The 22,272-nt window shown below is 42.7% G+C and overlaps 1 protein-coding gene across 3 annotated transcripts in view; it reads left to right on the forward strand.

The window, feature by feature from the left end:
- Window positions 1-22,272, forward strand: part of LOC139583555 (disks large-associated protein 1-like) — a 240,665-nt gene that overhangs the window by 168,402 nt on the left and 49,991 nt on the right. For all 3 annotated transcript variants that reach the window (XM_071414771.1, XM_071414772.1, XM_071414773.1), the window contains exon 6: window positions 9,070-9,328. In XM_071414771.1, the coding sequence (XP_071270872.1) occupies window positions 9,070-9,328 (259 nt within the window). The remainder of the gene's footprint in view (window positions 1-9,069; window positions 9,329-22,272) is intronic.

A 22,272-nucleotide genomic window follows, 5' to 3' on the forward strand; every position in this document is an offset into this window, starting at 1 on the left:
TACAGTATTTTACTGTAAATAAAATGGATCAGATCAAGCAGGTTTACTATATGCAATTGCATATTACTACATATTAATGAATATTTGGTGTTTTATAACACTTGCACTTCTAGAGGCCTAAACAAAGGCTTCCAAACTGACTGTGAATGCAGGGCAAAACAGATAAAAATGGACATGGGTAAATATTCAACTATTAAAGGTCCTGAAAAGTCATTCTGATTGACATGTAAAATAGCCTTTTGTGTGACTGAAATAACACCCATAACATTTGTTTTGGATAGAAAAGCAAAAAATTTGAGAAAAGGTACTTTTTGGCCAACTACCAGGAAGTAGACAGGCAGAGTGGGCAGGGAACTCATAAGCTCACCTTGACTGACAGCTCTTTGAAAGGCCTATGTCAAGCAACTTGGAGGCAGTGAACAGTGTTGCAGTAATATCAAGTCAACTTGGTGATACACAAAGCAACATTGAAATTGCATCAATCATATAATTTTTGTGATACAGTACTTCTTATTTTCCTTTGATATTATGGCGGTCCGCAAACAAATGTTATAGGTGCATGCCGCCACCTACTGTGTTGGCTGTGTACCAGCCTAATTTTCTGTAGTATGAATTCTTTACACTGTGAAATTTTTTTGCCCTACCAACTAACCCTACCCCCATTAAAAACCTCACCACCTTTCCACTACTTTGGCCCTATCTGATTCTACACCAGGCCAGCAGCCTGGGAAGACGGGACACTATCGTTCAAAACACCTTGTAACTCTTCTGCAGTAAAATCTCATACACCCAAGTACTTCTCTGCAGCTACCGCCACAACATCTATCCTATGTGATTTATTTTCCATTCCTGTGGTTCAGTTGACAACCATGGCCATGAACGCCCAAAAAATGAACTTTAATGAAGCACATGTTATTCCTATCACTCTCGCTTGGCCTCGACCTACTCACCCTGTACCAGTAAGTGAGCGGAGCTGGAGGGGAGCGTGTCCAATTTGACTGGAGCGAGATTGCCAAAAGATGGAGCGTCACGGCTCGTCTACACTAGCACGCGGTAAATTGCCGCGTGCCGCTTCGGCCGCCCGGAGCGGCTCGCTTGTGGGCGTGCTGGCAGCATATCGCAGCATATAGCAGCACATTCGATTGTGCGTCAAGAATTCAGCAGGGCACGTTTGTATGAAAGTCTGGTTATTAAATGGGTAAATAGCTTATTCCATTCTCCATTTCATGAATTTATTCACAGGTAAATAGTAACATGCTCTAAACCACTCAGGTAACAAACAAACTTTGCTGCCCTTTTTCCAAATGTCCACATGGCTGGGAGAACCTACTCAAGTAAGTAAATACATTTCAAAAATGTAAAAAAAAAAAACGATGTATTATTAGCTAGCTAGCAACAGTGCAGGCTAACTCAAATGAGTTGCTAACATAGCTAGCTAGCTATCGAGCCAACTTTACATACTGTATAGATAACTGGCTAAGTTAATTACATTTTACCTCTCAGTCCTGGTCCTGGGGACTCAAAGGGGTGCACATTTTCGTTTTTGCCTTAGCACTACACAGCTGATTCAAATGATCAAGTCATCATCAAGCTTCAAGTGGTATTTATGTATTCATCTGTGATGCTATCCTTAATATGATCCTGCTATTGTCACATGCTACACATGCACATGTGTGCGCACATGCATCTATCTATCTGAAGTTATCATGATTTGTTATAAGGGATATTATACTTTAGTAATCCATAATGACCTGGTGATGTTAAAGTCGAATAATGACATTATCTTCCATATTCCTACAGATTCCTTCAAAACGATTGCCTACAGTTACCGTGCAGGGCACTGCAAGGTTGGGTGACCAGGGCCATCCGTTGAAATACAGATAGAGATGTAGTAGTCCCAGAGTTAATGATCCAAGGTCAGTTTTGCATTTCACCTCCTGATGATTAATGACTGACAGTGTAAGAATACAATTTAAAAAATGCTTAACCATGCTCTCTCTCAATCCATCTGTCTCTCGTCTGCAGATATTTTTGGATGTGAGAGAGGAAGCCAGTCCCGTCATCGCCACCTCACCCGCTCTTAAGATAACCTTCGGGCCAACTGGGGGCCCAAGGCTGTTAGGAGACACCGCTAGAGACACTATTATGAAATGGTGATGAACTGAGAGAATATTAGGGTAGCACTGTAATTCATTATTTATATGCTGTCTTCCTTGCTCCTCTGTTCTTACCTCTTTCCCTTTCTGTCTTTTAAACTCTCTCACGCCTCTCTACCCACCGCCTCTTTCTTCCTCTGTTTTTATAATGCACACCATATGTGCATTGAGGTACAGATTGAACTTGAATTTATAATATTACAATTATAATATTTATAATGCATGTATTATGTATTTATAACACTTAGATGATGAACTTCTTTCAATAAAGCATTTCACATTATCCACTTGTTGAAATGAAGTCTCTCATTTGATGAAATACTACACCTATCCTATGTCCTCAGATTAATGCAGATGAAGGGAGTTACATTGACATTAACTGGTTTTAGAGTATTTACATGATGCGTACTGTAGGAAGTGTAGTGAACTGTTTTTTAAATTCTGTTTCTGTATATATGAACTACAAATCAGCCTTTAACTAGTTAAATCATGTTTCTAGTCTATTGCATGGTTATAATGAGTAACCATTGATGTCCCAGGACAAGGATTGGTAAACACTGTTAAAGTGTATAATGGTAATACATACATGCAGACACAGCATCATTCAAAGAATGGAGTTTGATTCTCCTGGTATTGGATATGACTGAAAAGTAATGTTTCACAGACATTCATACCTGAACCACACCTATATTTGCCAAGGTAGAGTACACGATCAGTGAATATATTTAATGTACAGGCAGGGTTGGGGAGTAATGGATTACATGTCATCCGTTACATGTAAGGGATTACAAAAACGGTAACTGTAATCCGTTACGTTACCAACTAAAATATTGTAATCAGATTACAGATACTTTTGAAAAACTATATGATTACTGTAACGTCAGGAGAATGATGGGTGTGGAGTCAGGCGCAGAGAGCAGAAGTTTCACGGGAACAAACGCTTTAATGTCCACAGTGAACAGGAACAGGTACAAAAATGGGTGACGCCAAAACACAGGCGCAAACACAACCCAAAGACCACTGTTAATAAACCGGACAGCGAAAACCCAAAATCAATGATACACCTCCTACGTACAATGACAACCAATAAGCCCGCACAAACACTAGCGGGCGAAACGAAACTAAATAGTACACCTCCCAAAACCCCAACAAGGAACAGGTGAAAACAATTAGACAGACATAAACAAAAAGGAAAAAGGGATCGGTGGCAGCTAGTAGACCGGCGACGACGACCGCCGAGCGCCACCCGAACGGGAAGGGGAGTCACCTTCGGTAGTATTCGTGACAATTACTTTGAGGATGTCTTTTAAAAACAGAAAGGATGTTTGCAAAAAAAAATCTTGGACACTTCTCTGTTTTCTCAATGACATTCAAATCAGCATTGTAAAAAGGCACAAGTTTGTTCCACCTGAGCGAGTCTGACCACAAGTCAGATACCATTATGATGACACACCAAATGGGTTTGATGGATCCCAGGTAAAGAGCAGGAATAGGCTTTTGTAGGCTACTGTCCAAGCTATGTCTTCCAATGGTGCGACTGCTGTCGTCATCCAAAGATTATCCAATTTGAATAAACGCTTGGATGTAAGGATGACAACAGCGGTGTAGTCTACGGCGATACGGATATCACTTATTATTGATATCTACATAGCGCATTGACGTGAATCACACTGCTGCGCTCTCATTTAGCTATTTGCGCTTTACGGATTGTGGTTGTTGTGGATGGCTGTTCATAAATCTAAATGTATATTTGAACCCAATAACGGTTGAATTCAAGAAGTTTAAGCTGCCTATCAATCATTGTTTTTGAAACCAGTGGACAGCCAGTGAAAAATGTGCTCTTGCAGCAGCTGCATAGTGCGGATCCCAGCCTATGGAATAAAAGTGGGCCTTTTATTGCTCAATCTAATTCATGCTGATACAAAAGGGACAATCTGTAGTTGCTACATCCATCTTTGGACTAATGATTTATATATACAGTACCAGTCAAAAGTTTGGACACACCTTCTCATTCATGGGTTTTTCTTTATTTTGATTATTTTCTACATTGTAGAATAATAGTGAAAACATTAAAACTATGAAATAACACCTTTGGAATCATATAGTAACCAAAAAAGTGTCAAACAAATCTAAATATATTTTAGATTCTTCAAAGTAGTCACCCTTTTGCCTTCATAACAGCATTGCACACTCTTGGCATTCTCTCAACCAGCTTCATGGTTGAGAGAAATGCATTTCAATTAACAGGTGTGCCTTGTTAAAAGTCAATTTGTGGAATTTGGCATTCTCTCAACCAGCTTCATGAGGAATGCTTTTCCAAATGCCTTGAAGGAATTCCCACATATGCTGAGCACTTGTTTGCTGCTTTTCCTTCACTCTGAGGTCCAACTCTTCCCAAACCATCTTATTGGGTTGTGGAGGCCAGGTCAGTTGATGCAGCACTCCATCACTCTCCTTCTTGGTCAAATAGCCCTTCCACAGCCTGGAGATGTGTTTTGGTTCATTGTCCTGTTGAAAAACAAATGACAGTCCCACTAAGCGCAAACCAGATGGGATGGAGTATCGCTGCAGAATGCTGTGGTGCAAAAGGTGCAAAATCAAGGTGACTTACAAAGATGAGAACCAAGAGCAAGAGAGGGAATGCGGTGATGTAGTGTCCACAAAAATAAAGAATCATTGTGGAATCTGAAAAGACACATATCACGAAAGCATGATAGGGTACTTATTACGTGCAGATGGTAAAAGAAAGGAACAAGGTAGGTAGATAAGTGTGTCATTGTAGAAAAGTATTTAGAAAACAAAAAATCAAAAGTTTCATTAATCTATACAATAGTTCAATACTTTTGGACCAATAGGCCTGGCATGTTCCCACTTTCAAGGAGCTTTCTGTTTTTATTGGTTATTGGTTACTGGTTATTTTGCCTAAAAACTATTAGGCCTACCTGTGGAATAATTCTTTTTTTTAACTCTGCATCTCTGCCCAACCTGGCAATAGTGGCCGAAAGGGTGTTTAGCATCCCCAGTGGCTCTGCAAGTGTGGAGAGGATATTCTCTGCTGCTGGCCTGCTCTCCAGGCACCATCGCATGAGCCTGAATCCACAGACTGACCAAACTCATGTTTCTAAAAATTAATTCACCACTGAGCTTAATAAGGCATTTTTTGTTTATTATGTATTGAATTCTAAGTAAGTCACAGCCTATATGCACAATTTATAGACTATAATGATTTAATACAACTAAATGTTTTTTAAATGCTGAGGGCTTTATGTCTCTATCAGCCTATTGTGTCACACTCACAAATGCTTCACAGTGTATTCCTTTGTAGGCTATAGCCTTGAAATAATTGAAAAAATATACCCTTTATAATTCATTTTCGTTCCTTCTTAGGCTCTGTCTGGCTCCTGACCTATTTAGAGTCTTTATATGCTGTTTAATATGACATGTAGCCTATTTGAAATTATGAGCGCTTCTCACATCCACCTTTTCATGTTTATTAAAATACTTTTCATTCAAATCATATGGTTTGATTTCAATACTTCGAAACCAAATGGTAGGTCCAGGAAGTCACAAAAATAGATGGGTGTTTGTTAAATTGTGATTTTAATGAATGGAGCGAATTTGGAGCAGCAGTTTCTTTTCCTCCTATGAGCACAGATCAGTTTTTAGCAGAGCAGTTGGAAAGGAGGTGGAGTTGCGCAACGCTCCATGAGCGATGAGCGGGATTAACGACCGCTCAACTCCGCTCCCATACTCTGCCCTGGATTCATCTTCCTCTACTACTCTCTTCACTGTCTCAACATACGGCAAATTCTGCACTACTCTGATCCTGCCAACCTCAACCTGCCTTTCTCTCACAGGACACTTCTGATCTCCAGCACCATGGGTACCCCTACAGTTTACACAGACAACTTTTTCCACCTATACTACACATTCTCACATCTAGGAATCTCCCTCCTACACACTGCTGCCACATGACCATAAACTTGACACCTAAAACACAGACAAAAGCTCTCACGGGATAACTGACACATTCTAACTTGACTTTATCTGGTAAAAACTCTGCATCAAAACTCAGTAGTACAGTCTTCTCTGTTACACCACGCTCCGGATCTGCGTCGCACCAAACGGCAGGAGTCACAGACACCGGGAATCCTCAACTTCAGTTGACCCTCCTCAACACACAGCGCCATTCCAGTTATCACTCCTTTCAACAGCGCCCTGCTCCAGAGAGGAAAGCAAGTTACAGTTCTTGGCCCTAGTCACGTGGTGCGGAACGCACGCTCGCTCTGGATGGCAGAAACGCAAACAAACACTTTCACCTACCCAACACTCCCTAACCTCTTCTCAACCCAACCTGACACCAAATATACAGTTGAAGTCGGAAGTTTACATACACTTTAGCCAAATACATTTAAACTCAGTTTTTCACAATTCCTGACATTTAATCCTAGTAAAAATTCCCTGTCTTAGGTCAGTTTGGATCACCACTGTATTTTAAGAATGTGAAATGTCAGAATAATAGTAGAGAGAGTGATTTATTTCAGCTTTTATTTATTTCATCACATTCCCAGTGGGTCAGAAGTTTACATACACTCAATTAGTATTTGGTAATCATTATATTGTCAGATTTTAGGAGTAACTCTGGTTGGAGTCAGTTGGAGCGCCGAGACACACTGCCTTCATATCGTAGGCCTGGAGTAGCAAATTATTAATAATAGCCACACCATACCAAACCTTCACAAACGTTTAGAAACTTTATTAGGGTCATATCAAAAGTAAGTCAAGCCATTGTTTATAGGGGAAATATGAGCAGAAGAGCTAATGTAAACCAGGGAAAAAACGCACTGCCCTCCGCTGTGCCTCCCCAAAAAGCAGACAATCCTCCCTATTTTGGGGGTTTTAGTCTTGGTTTCTGTGTAGCACTTTGTGACATCGGCTGATGTAAAAATGGCTTTATAAATACATTTGAATGATTGATTGACCACCCCTCCCCCAGGTGAATTTTGATCCGTCCCTTACAGACTTTAATGACTGCTATAGGAGGAACTGATGATGGATCAACAACATTGTAGTTACTGCACAATACTAACCTAATTGACAGAGTGAAAAGAATGAAGCTTGTACAGAATAAAAATATTCCAAAACATCAACCTGTTTGCATCAAGGCACCAAAGTCATACTGCAAAAAATGTGGCAAAGCAATTCACTTTTTGTGCTGAATAAAAAGTGTTACGTTTGGAGCAAATCCAGTACATCACATTACTGAGTACCACTCTCCATATTTTCAAGCATAGTGGTGGCTGCATCATGTTATGGGTATGTTTGTCACAGACAAGGACTAGGGAGTTCTTTTAAATAAAAATAAATGAAATATAGCTAAGCACAGGCAGAGTCCTAGAGAAAAACCTGGTTCTGTCTGCTTTCCAACAGACACCGGAAGACAAAATGACCTTCTTGCTTACCAAGAAGACAATGAATGTTCCTCAGTGGTCAAGTTACAGTTTTGACTGAAATCTACTTGAAAATCTATGACAAGACCTGAAAATGGTTGTCTGACAATGATCAGCCAATTTGACAGAGCTTGAAGAATTTTGAAAAGAATAATGGACAAATGTTGCACAATCCAGGTGTGGAAAGCTCTTAGAGACTTACACAGGAATACAGCTGTAATCGCCGCCAAAGGTGCTTCTACCAAATATTGACGAAGAGTTGTGAATACTTAAGTAAATTAGATATTTCTGTGTTTCATTTTCAATACATTTGCCAAAGAATCTAAAAACATGTTTTCACTTTGTCATTGTGGGGTATTGTGTGTAGATTGGTGAGAAAAATATATATTGAATTAATTTAACATTCAGGCTGTAACAGAACAACATGTGGAATCAGTCAACGGGTATGAATACTTTCTGAAGGCACTGTATGTGTAGGTAGCACATTTTATATTTTTAATACTGTATATCACAAACTGTTTCTACATATTGACTATTGAATTGGACACTCCAAACCGTATTTTGACATTGGGCTACTAAAGTTATTGTCAACAGGAAGCAGGGACAGCATCATTTTCAACTTATATTTTAGAAATATAAATGGAACTTTCAACATTAATTTCCAATAGTATTCTACTTTAACAGGTAAAAACTGCTGAATCAGTCCAAAAACATGCTGTGATTGATAACATATGATATTTTTTATTTAACTAGGAAAGTCAGTTAAGAACAAATTCTTATTTACAATGACAGCCTAGAAACAGTGGGTTAAATGCCTTGTTCAGGGGCAGAACAACCTAATTTTTATCTTGTCAGCTCAGGGATTCGATCTAGTAACCTTTCAGTTACTGGCCCAACGCTCTAACCATTAGTCTACCTGCCGCCCACATCAGAAACCATGAAAACGGATTTGGCTTGACTACACATAACCCTCTTTCCTCCTCTTTGCTCCTCTTTCCTCCTCTTTCCTCCTCTTTCCATGCAAGTATATTAGGCTAGAATAGCAGTCCACCTTAGACACTTTGGGTTTCTGTTGGGGACTATGAAGACACATGCACGATTCCAATACAACCACCACACACCCTTTCCATGAGCTTAGTTCTACAATGTCGTGGCACTCAGTTCAACTAGTCACGAGTCTTCCCTCCTGTAGACATGTGTATTGCCAACACACCCCTGTAGCACTGCACTCGGACGGCCCGGGAACTTTTACCCCACAACTTTCCTCCCCTCTGCACTGCGTGCTTTCCTTTTGGATTGATTTCAAGTGTCTTTGTGCCTTTTTGATTCCTCAAAATCACTGAATATACTTGAAACCCTTGTGTACATGGCTCCAGTCCGGTGTTGTTGACCTAGGTTTTTCTAACCTGTTTGACCTTTGCCCCCCCCCCCCCCCCCCGTGCGTGCGGTGTCACCCCCTGCAGGTGAGCGAGGTGGAGGTGAACGGACAGATGGAGGCAGTGTGCGAGTCCGTTTTCAGTGAGATGGAGTCTCAAGCGGTGGATGCTCTGGACCTCCCCATGTCAGGCTGCTTCCGTATGCGCAGTCACAGCTACGTCCGTGCCATCGAGAAGGGCTGCTCCCAAGACGAGGAGGACAGGGTCACCATGGTGGGGGGAAACATGAGGGCTATCTCAGCCCCCCGGGCCACCACCACCGTCAGGACCATCCAGAGCAGCACAGGTCAGTCACACACACACACACACACACACACACACACACACACACACACACACACACACACACACACACACACACACACACACACACACACACACACACACACACACACACACACATACACACACACACACACAACGGGCCATTGCAATAAAACTAAAACTTTGGATACCCTGACTCTAAACTCTTAAAATAAAGATGCTAGTTGGAACCAAATAAGGTTCTTGAGTGCGATGCCATAGGGGAACCATTTTAGGGTCCCTGAAGAACCCCGAATGGGATGGTTCTTTCCACCCATGACTGTGTTTGCCAGCAACAGAGACATGGTTGTTGCATTTATTCATTTTCAGCCCAATGCCCTTCACCAAGTGACTATGTTGTCATTAAAATGTAATTATTTAATACAATACATATTTCATCACTCCTTCTTTTTAGGGCCTAGTTTAGACGCCATGCATACCTACATTGTCCATATGTGCATATGTAATGTCTACAATGTATTATACATGTATGTAATGCATTATGTACAGTATGCACTGCTTCTGACTACTAATGTAAAGGGACAGTAATTGGCCTACCTTTAAGAGCTTGTTCCTGCTGATCAGGGTCTGTATGTGGACTCCTGGCCGGCCCTTATTTGAGCTCTCTGCCTCTCGTCCAGTAAAGCATTGAACTAGAACATTAGTGCATGGGCTGCATGCAGTATTGATGTTGAGTGGTGTTGGCATTCCGAGTTGACTGTTTCTATTTTGGCCTCTCTATAAATTCCCCATCTTCTCTGACTTACATTGTAGCCATGCAGTGAGTCAGAGCCCGAGGGGATTCATTTTTTCATGTTCCTCAGTGCTCTCTCCCTCCCCCCCCCCCCTCTCGCTCCCTCTCCCTCTGTTTAATTATCCCGATTAAAAGGCAGTTCTTCCTTTCTCCCACACAGCCAACGAGGTTACAGTCAGCTAATTAAAATATTTAGTGCAAATTGTATGGCAAAGCGTGTTCAGTCAAGTTTAAGGTGCTCCTCGTGATTCAGAACAAACATTCATTTAGTGCCATTAACAATTCTGCTCCGTTGATTCCCTGAGTTACCCTACCAAGGCTGCGGAGGATAAGGATTCATTTGACCCTCCGTTCTATTGAAGCCAGTGGGAAGAGTATGATGTAAGGGCATCCAGAGATTCGCCAACATCAAGTTTGTATAAAACAAACAGACAATAATAAAGCGGCGAGGAGGAGGAGGGCATTTCATGTGTGTGTTTCTTGTTTGGCTAATATTGATCTCTGTCAGTACATCCTTGCCTCTAGGTTATATCCCAAATTGCACCCTATTCCCCACATAGTGCACTACTTCTGACCAGAGCCCTATGGGCCCTGGTCAAAAGTAGTGCACTATATATTAGATGTGCCATTTGGGACATACAACTCTAGTCACAGAGGAAGAGGAAGAGGAAGCGAGGGGGGAAAGAGAATTCATCACATCAAGTGCTATTGGCAAGAACCGTACTGCTGGTGGGCCAGATGTCTGGGCTGGTCTGGGAGCAGGAGACAGATAAAACATGATCAAGCGGAGATGCCCTCTTAAGACGCACGCTTACGTGCACAGACACACACACACACATACTCAAACACACGTATGTGCACACACAGACAGAGTGAGCGTACACACACACACCCTACTCCACACCGCACCCACACCCACACGCCTCTGACCCATATCTTAGGAGCTGCCTGGGAGTCGATCAATATTAATTTGCAGGGGATCTAAAGGTAATAGGTCCTGCCCTAGACAGACGGACCACATATGGTAGGTAGCTGGGGGCGGAGGGATGGCTATTGGCAGCAGCAACAGCTGTTAGCCATTTAATTCACATCAATATATGGGGAGTCAGATTGAGACATGTGATCATGTGAAAACTGGAAATCTGAAGCACGGTGAGCCTGGAGAGCTTAATGAAACAGAGGCGTAGTTTGTTATCGACAAGAGCCGTTGGTTTTAGCTGTGCTCGGGTGCCTTGAAGGGTGTTTGATTGGTTCTGTGATCGTCAACTTTGATTGGCTGCGTGTCTCAGTCTGGGTGACCCCTGACCTTAATTGACTGCAGGGAATTCTAGGTCGATCTCAGGTGATGAATACATCGAGAGAGAGAGAGAGAGAGAGAGAGAGAGAGAGAGAGAGAGAGAGAGAGAGAGAGAGAGAGAGAGAGAGAGAGAGAGAGAGAGAGAGAGAGAGAGAGAGAGAGAGAGAGAGAGAGAGAGAGAGAGAGAGAGAGAGAGAGAGAGAGAGAGAGAGAGAGAGAGAGATGTCAGTCATAACGTTATTAAGCACTAAAAAGCCAGGCAGAGTAGGGGATTACTGTCATGGTGCTGGCACTTTGTAATTCATCACATCCTCACATCTCTCCTCCTGAGTCATCGCTAACTCTAATGAATTTGATGACACACACACACACGTGCACATACACACACAGGTTGCAGAGGGTGCCATGGTGTGAAGCAGCCCCTTGCAGGTTCAGATATGATACATATAGTACCAGTCAAAAGTTTGGACAGATTTATTTTGACTATTTTCTACATTGTAGAATAATAGTGAAGACATCAAAACTATGAAATAACACATATGGAATCACGTAGTAACCAAAAAAGTGTTAAACAAATCAAAATATATTTTAGATTCTTCAAAGAAGCCACCCTTTGCCTTGATGACAGCTTTGCACACTCTTGGCATTCTCTCAACCAGCTTCACCTGGAATGCTTCTCCAACAGTCTTGAAGGAGTTCCCACATATGCTGAGCACTTGTTGGCTGCTTTTCCTTCACTCTGTGGTCCAACTCATCCCAAACCAAGGTCATCTGATGCAGTACTCCATCACTCTCCTTGGTCAAATAGCCCTCACACAGTCTGGAGGTGTGTTGGGTCATTGTCCTAATGAAAAATAAATGATAGTCCCACTAAGCGCAAACCAGATGGGATGGCGTATCGCTGAAGAGTGCTGTGGTAGCCATGCTGGTTAAGTATGTCTTGAATTCGAAATAAATCACCTCCTCCTCCATGCTGCACGGTGGGAACCACACATGCAGAGATCATCTGCTCACCGTTAACTGCGTCTCACTAAGACACTGCTGTTGGAACCACGAATCTTTCCACCGGTATAATGTCTATTGCTCTTGTTTCTTGGCCCAAGCAAGTCTCTTCTTCTTATTGATGTCCTTTAGTAGTGGTTTCTTTGCGGCAATTCGACCACAAAGGCCTGATTCACGCAGTCTCCTCTGAACAGTTGATGTTGAGATGTGTCTGTTACTTGAACTCTGTGAAGCATTTATTTGGGCTGCAATTTCTGAGGCTGGTAACTCTAATGAACTTATCGTCTGCAGCAGAAGTAACTCTGGGTCTTCCTTTCATGTGACAGTCCTCGTGCGAGCCAGTTTCATCATAGCACTTGATGGTTTTTGCGACTGCACTTGAAGAAACTTTCAAAGTTCTTCAAATGTTCCTCATTGACTGACCATGTCTAAAAGTAATGATGGACTGTCGTTTCTCTTTGCTTATTTGTGCTGCTCTTGCCATATCATGGACTTGGTATTTTACCAAATAGGGCTATCTTCTGTATACCAACCTTATCACAACACAACTGATTTGCTCAAATTTAGAAGGAAATAAATTCCACAACTTTTAACAAGGCACACCTGTTAGATGAAATGCATTCCAGGTGACTACCTCATGAAGCTGGTTGAGAGAATACCAAGAGTGTACAAAGCTGTCATCATCAAGGCAAAGGGTGGCTACTTTGAAGAATGTCAAATATGAAATATATTTAGATTTGTTTAACACTTTCTTGGTTACTACATGATTCCATATGTGTTATTTCATCGTTGTGATGCCTTCACTATCATTCTACGATGTAGAAAATAGTCAAATGAAAGAAAAACCCTTGAATGAGTAGGTGTGTCCAAACTTCTGACCGGTACTGCATGTGTAGACTTCACTCTCCACTGAATTAGAAGAATGGTAAAAGGTGTTCCAGAAGAAGCTGACCCATGGTCACATCATGCTATTGTCAGAACTCCTTCAGGCCGTAGCGTACAAAATACAGGTCACCAATTATAGTGCATTCGTGAACTTTTTCAGACCCCTTGAAAGTTTCCACATTACAGCTTTATTCTAAAAGTGATTACATTGCTGTTGCTTTTCGTCAATCTACACACAATACCACATAATGGCAAAGCAAAAACTGTTTTTATTTTTATTTTAGCAAATGTATAAAAAATTATACACGGAAATATCACATTTACTTAAGTATTCAGACCCTTTACTCAGTACTATGTTGAAGTACCTTTGGCAGAGATTACAGCCTCAAGTCTTTTTGGGTATGATGTTACAAGCTTGACACACTTGTATTTGGGGAGATTCTCCCATTCTTCTCTGCAGATCCTCTCTAGCTCTGTCAGGTTGGAAGGGGAGAGTCGCTGCACAGCTATTTTCACGTCTTTCCAAAAATGTTAGATCGGGTTCAAGTCCGGGCTCTGACTGGGCCACTCAAGTACATTCAGAGACTTGTCCCGAAACCTCTCCTGCGTTGTTTTGGCTGTGTGCTTAGGATTGTTGTCCTGTTGGATGGTGAACCTTCGCCCCAATCTGAGCTCTCTTGAGCAAGTTTTCATCAAGGATCTCTCTGTACTTTGCTCCGTTCATCTTTCCCTCGATCCTGACTAGTCTCCCAGTCCCTGATGCTGAAAAACATCCCCACAGCATGGTTCTGCCACCACCATGCTTCACCGTAGGGACAGTGCCAGGTTTCTTCCTGTGGCTTCTGAGTGCTGCAGAGATATTTGTCCTGGAAGGTTCTCCCATCTCCACAGAGGAACTCTGGAGCTCTGTCAGAGTGATCATCGGGCTCTTGGTCACCTCCCTGACCAAGGCAATTCTCTCCTGAATGCTCAGTTTAGCTGGGCGGCCAGCTCTAGGAAGAGTCTTGGTGGTTCCAAACTTCTTCCATTTAAGAATGATGGAGGCCACTATGTACTTGGGGACCATCAATGCTGCATACATTTTTTGTACCCTTCCCCAGATCTGTTTCTTGACACAATCCTGTCTCAGATCTCTAAGGACAATTCCTTCGACCTCATGGCTTGGTTTTTTCTCTGACATGCACTGTCAACTGTGGGACCTTATATAGACAGGTGTGTGCCTTTCCAAAACATGTCCAATCAACTGAATTTATCACAGGTGGACTCCAATCAAGTTGTGTAAACATCTTAATAAGGATGATCAATGGAAACAGGATGCACCTCAATGTATTTCTATTTTACATTTTTAATACATTTGCCAAAATAAAATAAAAAACTGTTTTCGCTTTGTCAACATTGGGTATTGTGTCAAGATCGATGAGTTGAAATTTTTTTTTAAATCCATTTTAGAATAAGTCCATACAGTATGTTGTGTAAAACTGATGAATGAGGACAAATTTGACATAAAATTAAAACTGTATCCCAATGCAAGGAGTCTGTTCTGTTTCCACCAAAATATGTCAGTTAGAACGGCAGCAGCCTAGGTTATATCACTTGTGTCGCAAATGGCACTCTATTCCCTATATAGAGTGCACTGGTCAAAAGTAGTGCACTATGAAGGGATTTGGGTGCAATTTGGGATGCAGAGTGTCTAGCTTTGTATCACTCACTGGGCTCAGGTTGGCTTTGCTCTCAATGTCATTCTGTTGAATTACAGGATTAGGTAGCAGGACAGTCTTTCTCCGTCATTCAGTCTTTTAGACAGAAGCACACAGACACTCACGTAGAGGCAAAATACAATTTATTTATCTCATGCTCCCTCTCTCTCTCACGCTCTCTCGCTCTCTTCCTCTCATCCTGAGTGCTGTGAGCAGACAGTAAGCAAACATCACGTTGACATCACGTGCCTTTCAGGTGCTGAATGAAAGGTTGGAAGAATTATTTTCCGGACGTCGAAAATCCATCAACGGACGTTGAAAATACATATTTGCTGGATTTTTAACAAACGTTTCTTCTGGAATTTGAAATCAGATGCATTTTAGGTGCTGAATGAAAGGTAAAAATACGTATTTTCCAGACGTTGAAAATGTAATTTACAGACGTTGAAAATACATATTTTTTGGTCATTGATTTTATGGCCCAATTTCAACTGCTATACATTTTCAATGAAGTCGTTTTTGACACCTCTTAATAGGAAAGAGGGGCCAACAAAATATGTACACATTCTCCTATCTATCACATGCACTTATTTAACTACGTCAGAACCTTTAAAACTGGCAGCAATTATGCACAAACTTGTCTAACACGCTGAATAAACCAACAATCCACTTCAACTACAATAACATTCCGAGTAACAGTTACAGACTTTTGTTGTCTTGCTATGACTGTGATATGTTGTTGTTTATCTACCTTAGTTGAATTATTTGACTGTAAGTCACTCTGGATATGAGTGTCTGCTGAATACAAAGACGGACAATTCTTACACGGAAAATCCATGCATCTGTCGACGGATGACCCCCCATTTGAAAAACCATTGGCTCACACAAAATCTCTGTCATCATACAGAAATGATGGAACGTTCCCTCTTTTCAATATCCTCTTCCTCCTCTGAGAGTGTTCCGGAGGAACACCATCCAGCAGGAGCAAGAGAAGCAGACGTGATGGAAACCTCTCACACACAGACACAATGACATACACGAAACACACAGACTCACAGAAATACGGAACACAAAGCTTTGACATTTCATAAGCTGCTGGGGGGCATACCGAGGATGCATACCAAATTGCGTCCTATTCCTTTTATAGTGCACTACTTTTGACCAGGGCCGGTCAGTAATAGCAGGTATAGTTCCCTGCCTCACAAATACCAGTATATTTCCTATGTCGTGCACTGCTTTTGACCAGGGCCCATAGAGCTCTGGTCAAAAATGTAAATAGGGTGCCATTTGGGATGCAAACCTGGCCCGGGATAAGAATGTTGGTCCTGACATCAGCTCCTTGGGATTGGTTTAATAAAGCTGTGGCGACTCTTCTCTTAAAGCTGAGGAAAATCCATACCAATCTGGTAATGTGAGGATGATTTAAACCGCGTTAAACCCCCGTCTCCTTCTACACGAGGTCGCCTCCAGTCAAATCTTACACCATGTACATCCTACATCCATCTTCACTGATCCTGTCTGAGTCCCAAATGACACCCTATTCCCTACATAGTGCACTATTTTTGACCAGAGCCCTATTAACCTTCTTCAAAAGTAGTGCACTACATAGAGTATTGGGTGTCGTTTGGGACAGAGTCCTGTTCTTCTGTGTAATCTGGTGGTTTTCCTACTTTGTTTTTCTACTTTGCCTCGGAGCCACAACAGTCATTTGAAGCGTAAAATTGCCCATTCTTTTACTGAGAGGTGACCTTCAGTCAAAGCTACTTCTTCGTACAGGTCTAAAGTTAAGGAAATGTGCCACGGTGTATCCATCCGCCTCTCTCTCTTTCTCTCTCTCACTGTCCCCCTCCCTACTCTCTCTCTCTGTTTACCTCTACCCCCCTCTCTCTCTCTCCTCCCTCTCTCTCACTGCTGTTTAATCCTCTCCTCTAATCCTCTGCTTTCCACCGTTAATTATCGCCTCTCATTTTCTCAGCAACCTCTGTTTTCCAGGCTGATACTGTGAGATTGTGTGGAACGAGCTGTAGGCCTCGGTTTCATCTCAAATGGCACCCTATTCCCTATTAAGTGCACTACTTTTCAACAGGGCCCTGCTCAAATGCAGTGCACTATATATGAAATAGGGTGCTATTTGGGACACAGTCTATGACTCATTCACACTATTTTCCTCCACTGGTTCAATAAGAGAATCGTCTTGCTGATTCTTTTTATTGAACTACCATGGGATTCCTGTGGCCTTGAATTAGTCAGGGGCTCTATGCTGTACTAAAATGGTGAACAACTGATTTTACATCAGAAAGAGAGCTACTTTGTGACATTTCATAGCCGGACAATGTTCATAACTTTTAAATAAATGATACTTAGATTTTATATAATTTCAGCCAGTAGTTCTAAAAGCAAGTAGGCGGTGCATGTACCAGTGTGCATGTGTCCTGTGTGCATGTGTCCTGTGTGTGCCGTGCGTATGTTCTAACATGGTGACATTGGCCCCAAGGCAGGCCTCACATCAACTGAAAAAAGCCCACCATTCTGGATCAGCTGACTGACGTTGTATCAGAAAGACAATGAAGTTGTTACTATATATATATAATACCAGTCAAAGTTTAGACATCTTTTTGACTATTTTCTACATTGTAGAATAATAGCCCTTACACAGCCTGGAGGTGTGTTGTGTCATTGTCATGTTGAAAAACAAATGATAGTCCCACTAAGTCCAAACCAGATGGGATGGCGTATCACTGTAGAATGCTGTGGTAGCCTTGCTGGTTAAGTGTGTCTTGAATTCTAAATGAATCACTGACAGTGTCACCAGCAAAGCACCCCCAAATCATCACACCTCCTCCTCCATGCTTTACAGTGGGAACTACACATGCGGAGATCATCCGTTCACCCACACCGAGTCTCACAAAGACACAGCGGTTGGAACTAGAAATCTCCAATTTGGACTCCAGACCAAAGGACAGATTTCCACCAGTCCATTGCTTGTGTTTCTTGGCCCAAGCAAGTTTCTTCTTATTATTGGTGTCCTTTAGTAGTGGCTTCTTTGCAGCAATTCGACCCTGAAGGCCTGATTCACACAGTCTCCTCTGAACAGTTGATGTTGAGATGTGTCTGTTACTCGAACTCTGTGAAGCATTTATTTGGGCTGCAATTTCTGAGGCTTTTAACTCTAATGAACGTATCCTCTGCAGCAGAGGTAACGCTGGGTCTTGCATTCCTGTGGCGGTCCTCATGAGAGCCAGTTTCATCATAGTTGTCACGCCCTGACCGTAGAGATCCTTTTATTCTCTATGTTTGTTTGGTCAGGGTGTGACTCGGGTGGGAAAGTCTATGCTTTCTGGTTCTTTGTTTTTGGCCGGGTATGATTCTCAATTAGGGACAGTTGTTTATCGTTGTCTCTGATTGGGAATCAGACTTTGGCAGCCTTTTTTCCTTTTCTCATTTGTGGGTTGTTGTCTTTGTTAGCGGCATGTATAGCCTTACAGAGCTTCACGTTCGTTTTGTTGTTTATTGCTTTTGTTGGCGACATTTTAAATGAAAGAATGTACGCTTATCACGCTGCACCTTGGTCCGGTCATTTCCTTGACGACGATCGTGACAATAGTGCTTGATGGTTTTTGCGACTGCACTTGAAGAAACTTTCAAAGTTCGTGAAATGTTCCGTATTGACTGACCTTCATGTCTTTTTTTTTTTTTTTTTTTTTTTTTTTTTAATTTTTTATCCCCTTTTCTCCCCAATTTTCGTGGTATCCAATCGCTAGTAATTACTATCTTGTCTCATCGCTACAACTCCCGTACGGGCTCGGGAGAGACGAAGGTCGAAAGTCATGCGTCCTCCGAAGCACAACCCAACCAAGCCGCACTGCTTCTTAACACAGCGCGCCTCCAACCCGGAAGCCAGCCGCACCAATGTGTCGGAGGAAACACCGTGCACCCGCCCCCCTCGGTTAGCGCGCACTGCGCCCGGCCCGCCACAGGAGTCGCTGGAGCGCGATGAGACAAGGATATCCCTACCGGCCAAACCCTCCCTAACCCGGACGACGCTAAGCCAATTGTGCGTCGCCCCACGGACCTCCCGGTCGCGGCCGGCTGCGACAGAGCCTGGGCGCGAACCCAGACTCTGGTGGCGCAGCATAGCACTGCGATGCAGTGCTCTAGACCACTGCGCCACCCGGGAGGCCCTGACCTTCATGTCTTAAAGTAATGATGGACAGTCGTTTCTCGTTGCTTATTTGAGCTGCTCTTGCCAAAATATGGACTAGCGCTATCTTCTGTATAGCCTCCCTACCTTATCACAACACAACTGATTGGCTCAAATGCATTTGGAAGGAAATAAATTCCAAAAATTAACTTTTAAGAAGGCACACCTGTTAATTGAAATGCATTCCAGGTGACTACCTCATGAAGCTGGTTGAGAGAATGCCAAGAATGTGCAAAGCTGTCATCAAGGCAAAGGGTAGCTATTTGAAAAAAAAAATCTAATATAAAATATATTTTGATTTGTTTAACACTTTTTTGATTACTACATGATTCCATATGTGTTATTTCATAGTTTTGATGTCTTCACTATTATTCTACAATGTAGAAAATTGTAAACAAATTAAGAAAAACCCTTGAATATGTGGGTGTTCTAAAACTTTTGACCGGTAGTGTATGTATTTTTTTTTTACCAGATAAACTTAATATCATTTTAGAGTGAACATTATGATGAGTCATGTGTAAGATCAGTTGATATAACTATGAGACTTTTTTTTGACAATAGAGTTTAGAAAAAATGCTTTTAATCTTCAAAAAGCTTCAAAAGCTTCAAAATATCCTTTTAGAGTGAATGTTCTATCTGAAAAAATATTATTCAGAAATAATTGGCTTAATAGTTCCGAACCTTCATTGGTCTGAATGGTTTCAGCAATTGTTGTCTTGTATTCTTTTTTAACTTAACAACATTAATTGCAAAATTGCAAACCACGCCCCCAAAATGTTGAATAAGCCCTTGCTTCTACATTATGATGTAGCTGTGACTGGTGTGGGCTAGCACTTTCTGGGCTTTGTGTAGGTTAGCCTGTGTTGGACTTGGTGTGGGCTAGCCCGTGCAGGGCTTAGTGTGGGCTAGCTCATGTTGGGCTTGGTGTGGATTAGCCCGTGCAGGGCTTAGTGTGGGCTAGCTCATGTTGGGCTTGGTGTGGGCTAGCCCGTGCAGGGCTTAGTGTGGGCTAGCTCATGTTGGGCTTGGTGTGGGCTAGCCATGTTGGGCTGGTGTGGGCTGGCCCGTGTTGGTCTGGTGTGGGCTGGCCCGTGTTGGTCTGGTGTGGGCCAGGCTGTGTTGGTCTGGTGTAGGCTAGCCTATGTTAAGCTGATGTGGGATTGGTGTGGGCTAGCCTGTATTGAGCTGATGTGGGATTGGTGCGGGCTAGCCTGTATTGAGCTGATGTGGGATTGGTGCGGGCTAGCCCGTGTTGGGCTGCTGCGGGCTAGCCCGTGTTGGGCTGCTGCGGGCTATCCCCACATTGTGCCAATGTGGTCATGTTGCTGGGGACATTCTCCCCTCTGTTTGTTTGGATTGATAGAACTGTCGTGCTCTAGATGGCACGGTAGAATTAACTTGACAATGGAGACTGAAGTACTACAACTTTGAGCTATATATCTGAAGCATGGTAAGAATTAACACTGTGCATGCAGGTACACTTCAAACTGCAAGACAGCTCATTTACATATCCCCTTGACCTTCAACCTCAAGAGTGATAGTGATTGGCCGTTAAACACAGGGGAGTTATGGACTATCATTAGCGCCATATATTACGTCCCCCCCTCTTAGCTAGAGCTTACAAGTAGACATAACTTTTTAACAAGACATAGTATTTTTAATACTGCTGTAGAGTCAAAGGTAGGTGGTGGTCTAGTTTCACTTACAATACCAGGCTTCACCTCTGACTCACTCAAGCACATAGTCCTGTAGCCTCGCTGGTAGTTTAGTACACCTGCCTACTCTGGTGCACTGACTGGCATCTCTGATTCTCACCACTGTTGCTGGCTGCCGTCCTCTCCATTTCTCTTTCCCTCCCGAAACGAAAGAAAAGGTGACAACGTTTTGTCATTGTTTATCTTCTGCTGCAGCTGTCTGCGTTTCAAGCCATGCTGGACCTTTTTGGGAGTCACCTGCTTTACTTGTAGGTAGGTCGGAGTGTAGGACACGTCCTGTGACAGGTGTGCTTCCACAGGTTCAGGGGAGCTGCGTGAGGGTCAACACCTGTCTGTTCTGTCGACTTGAGCATGTTCGTCACTGACTGAATGGTCCTCTCAGCCATTCCGTTTGACTGGGGAAACCCTGGACTGGAATGAATGATTTAGAAACCCCACTCGTTTGCAAACTGAGCCGTCTCAGCACTTGTAAAGGGTAAACCATCTGCCATCAGTTCAGCTGTAATACCACGTCGAGCAAACACAGCTTTAAGCTTTGCGATGACAGTTCCTGATGTCTTGTCTGACCGCACCTCTGGATATTTGGAGTAGTAGTCCACTATCAGAAGTAATGAGCGTCCTTGGAACTCATAGATATCAGCGCCGATGGAGTTTGCCATGGAGTGTGTGTGGTAGGAGTGGTTCCTTTTGGTTGCTGGGCAGTTTTTCTTGACAGGAAGTGCACGATTCAACCATAATTTGTGCATCGTCAGTGAGGCCTGGCCAATACATGAGAGCTCTGGCATGCGCTAAGGAGCATTGAATGCCCTGATGTGCAATGTGGAGCCTCTTAAGTACCTCAGCTCTAAAGTCTTTGGGAATGATAATACCTTTGTTTACCATGAGTAGTCCATCTTCAATGTAAAGAGAGTCTCTGATGTGCCAGCAGGGTTGCTCTTTCTGTGGTGCACTTTTCTTCTTGTCTGGCCATCCATCCGACAAGGTCAAACATCTGTCGTTCTGCCCCTGAGCAAGGCAGTTAACCCACTGTTCCCCTGGCGCCGAAGACGTGGATGTTGATTTAGGCAGACCCCCACACCTTTTTTTTATTTAAATGTTTTATTTAACCGTTATTTAACTAGGCAAGTCAGTTAAGAACAAATTCTTATTTACAATGACAGCCTATCAGGGAACAGTGGGTTAACTGCCTTTGTTCAGGGGCAGAACGACAGTTTTTTTTTAAACCTTGTCAGCTCGAGGATTCGATCCAGCAATCCACCTCTCTGATTCAGAGGGAAGACACATTTCAGTTGAATACATTCAGTTGGACAACTGACTAGGTATCCCCCTTTCCCTTTCCATCTCTGTGCAGGTTCCTCAGCAGGGCCTGTCTCGCT

Source organism: Salvelinus alpinus, chromosome 8 (assembly GCF_045679555.1).
Source record: "Salvelinus alpinus chromosome 8, SLU_Salpinus.1, whole genome shotgun sequence".
Classification (NCBI taxonomy): domain Eukaryota; kingdom Metazoa; phylum Chordata; class Actinopteri; order Salmoniformes; family Salmonidae; genus Salvelinus; species Salvelinus alpinus.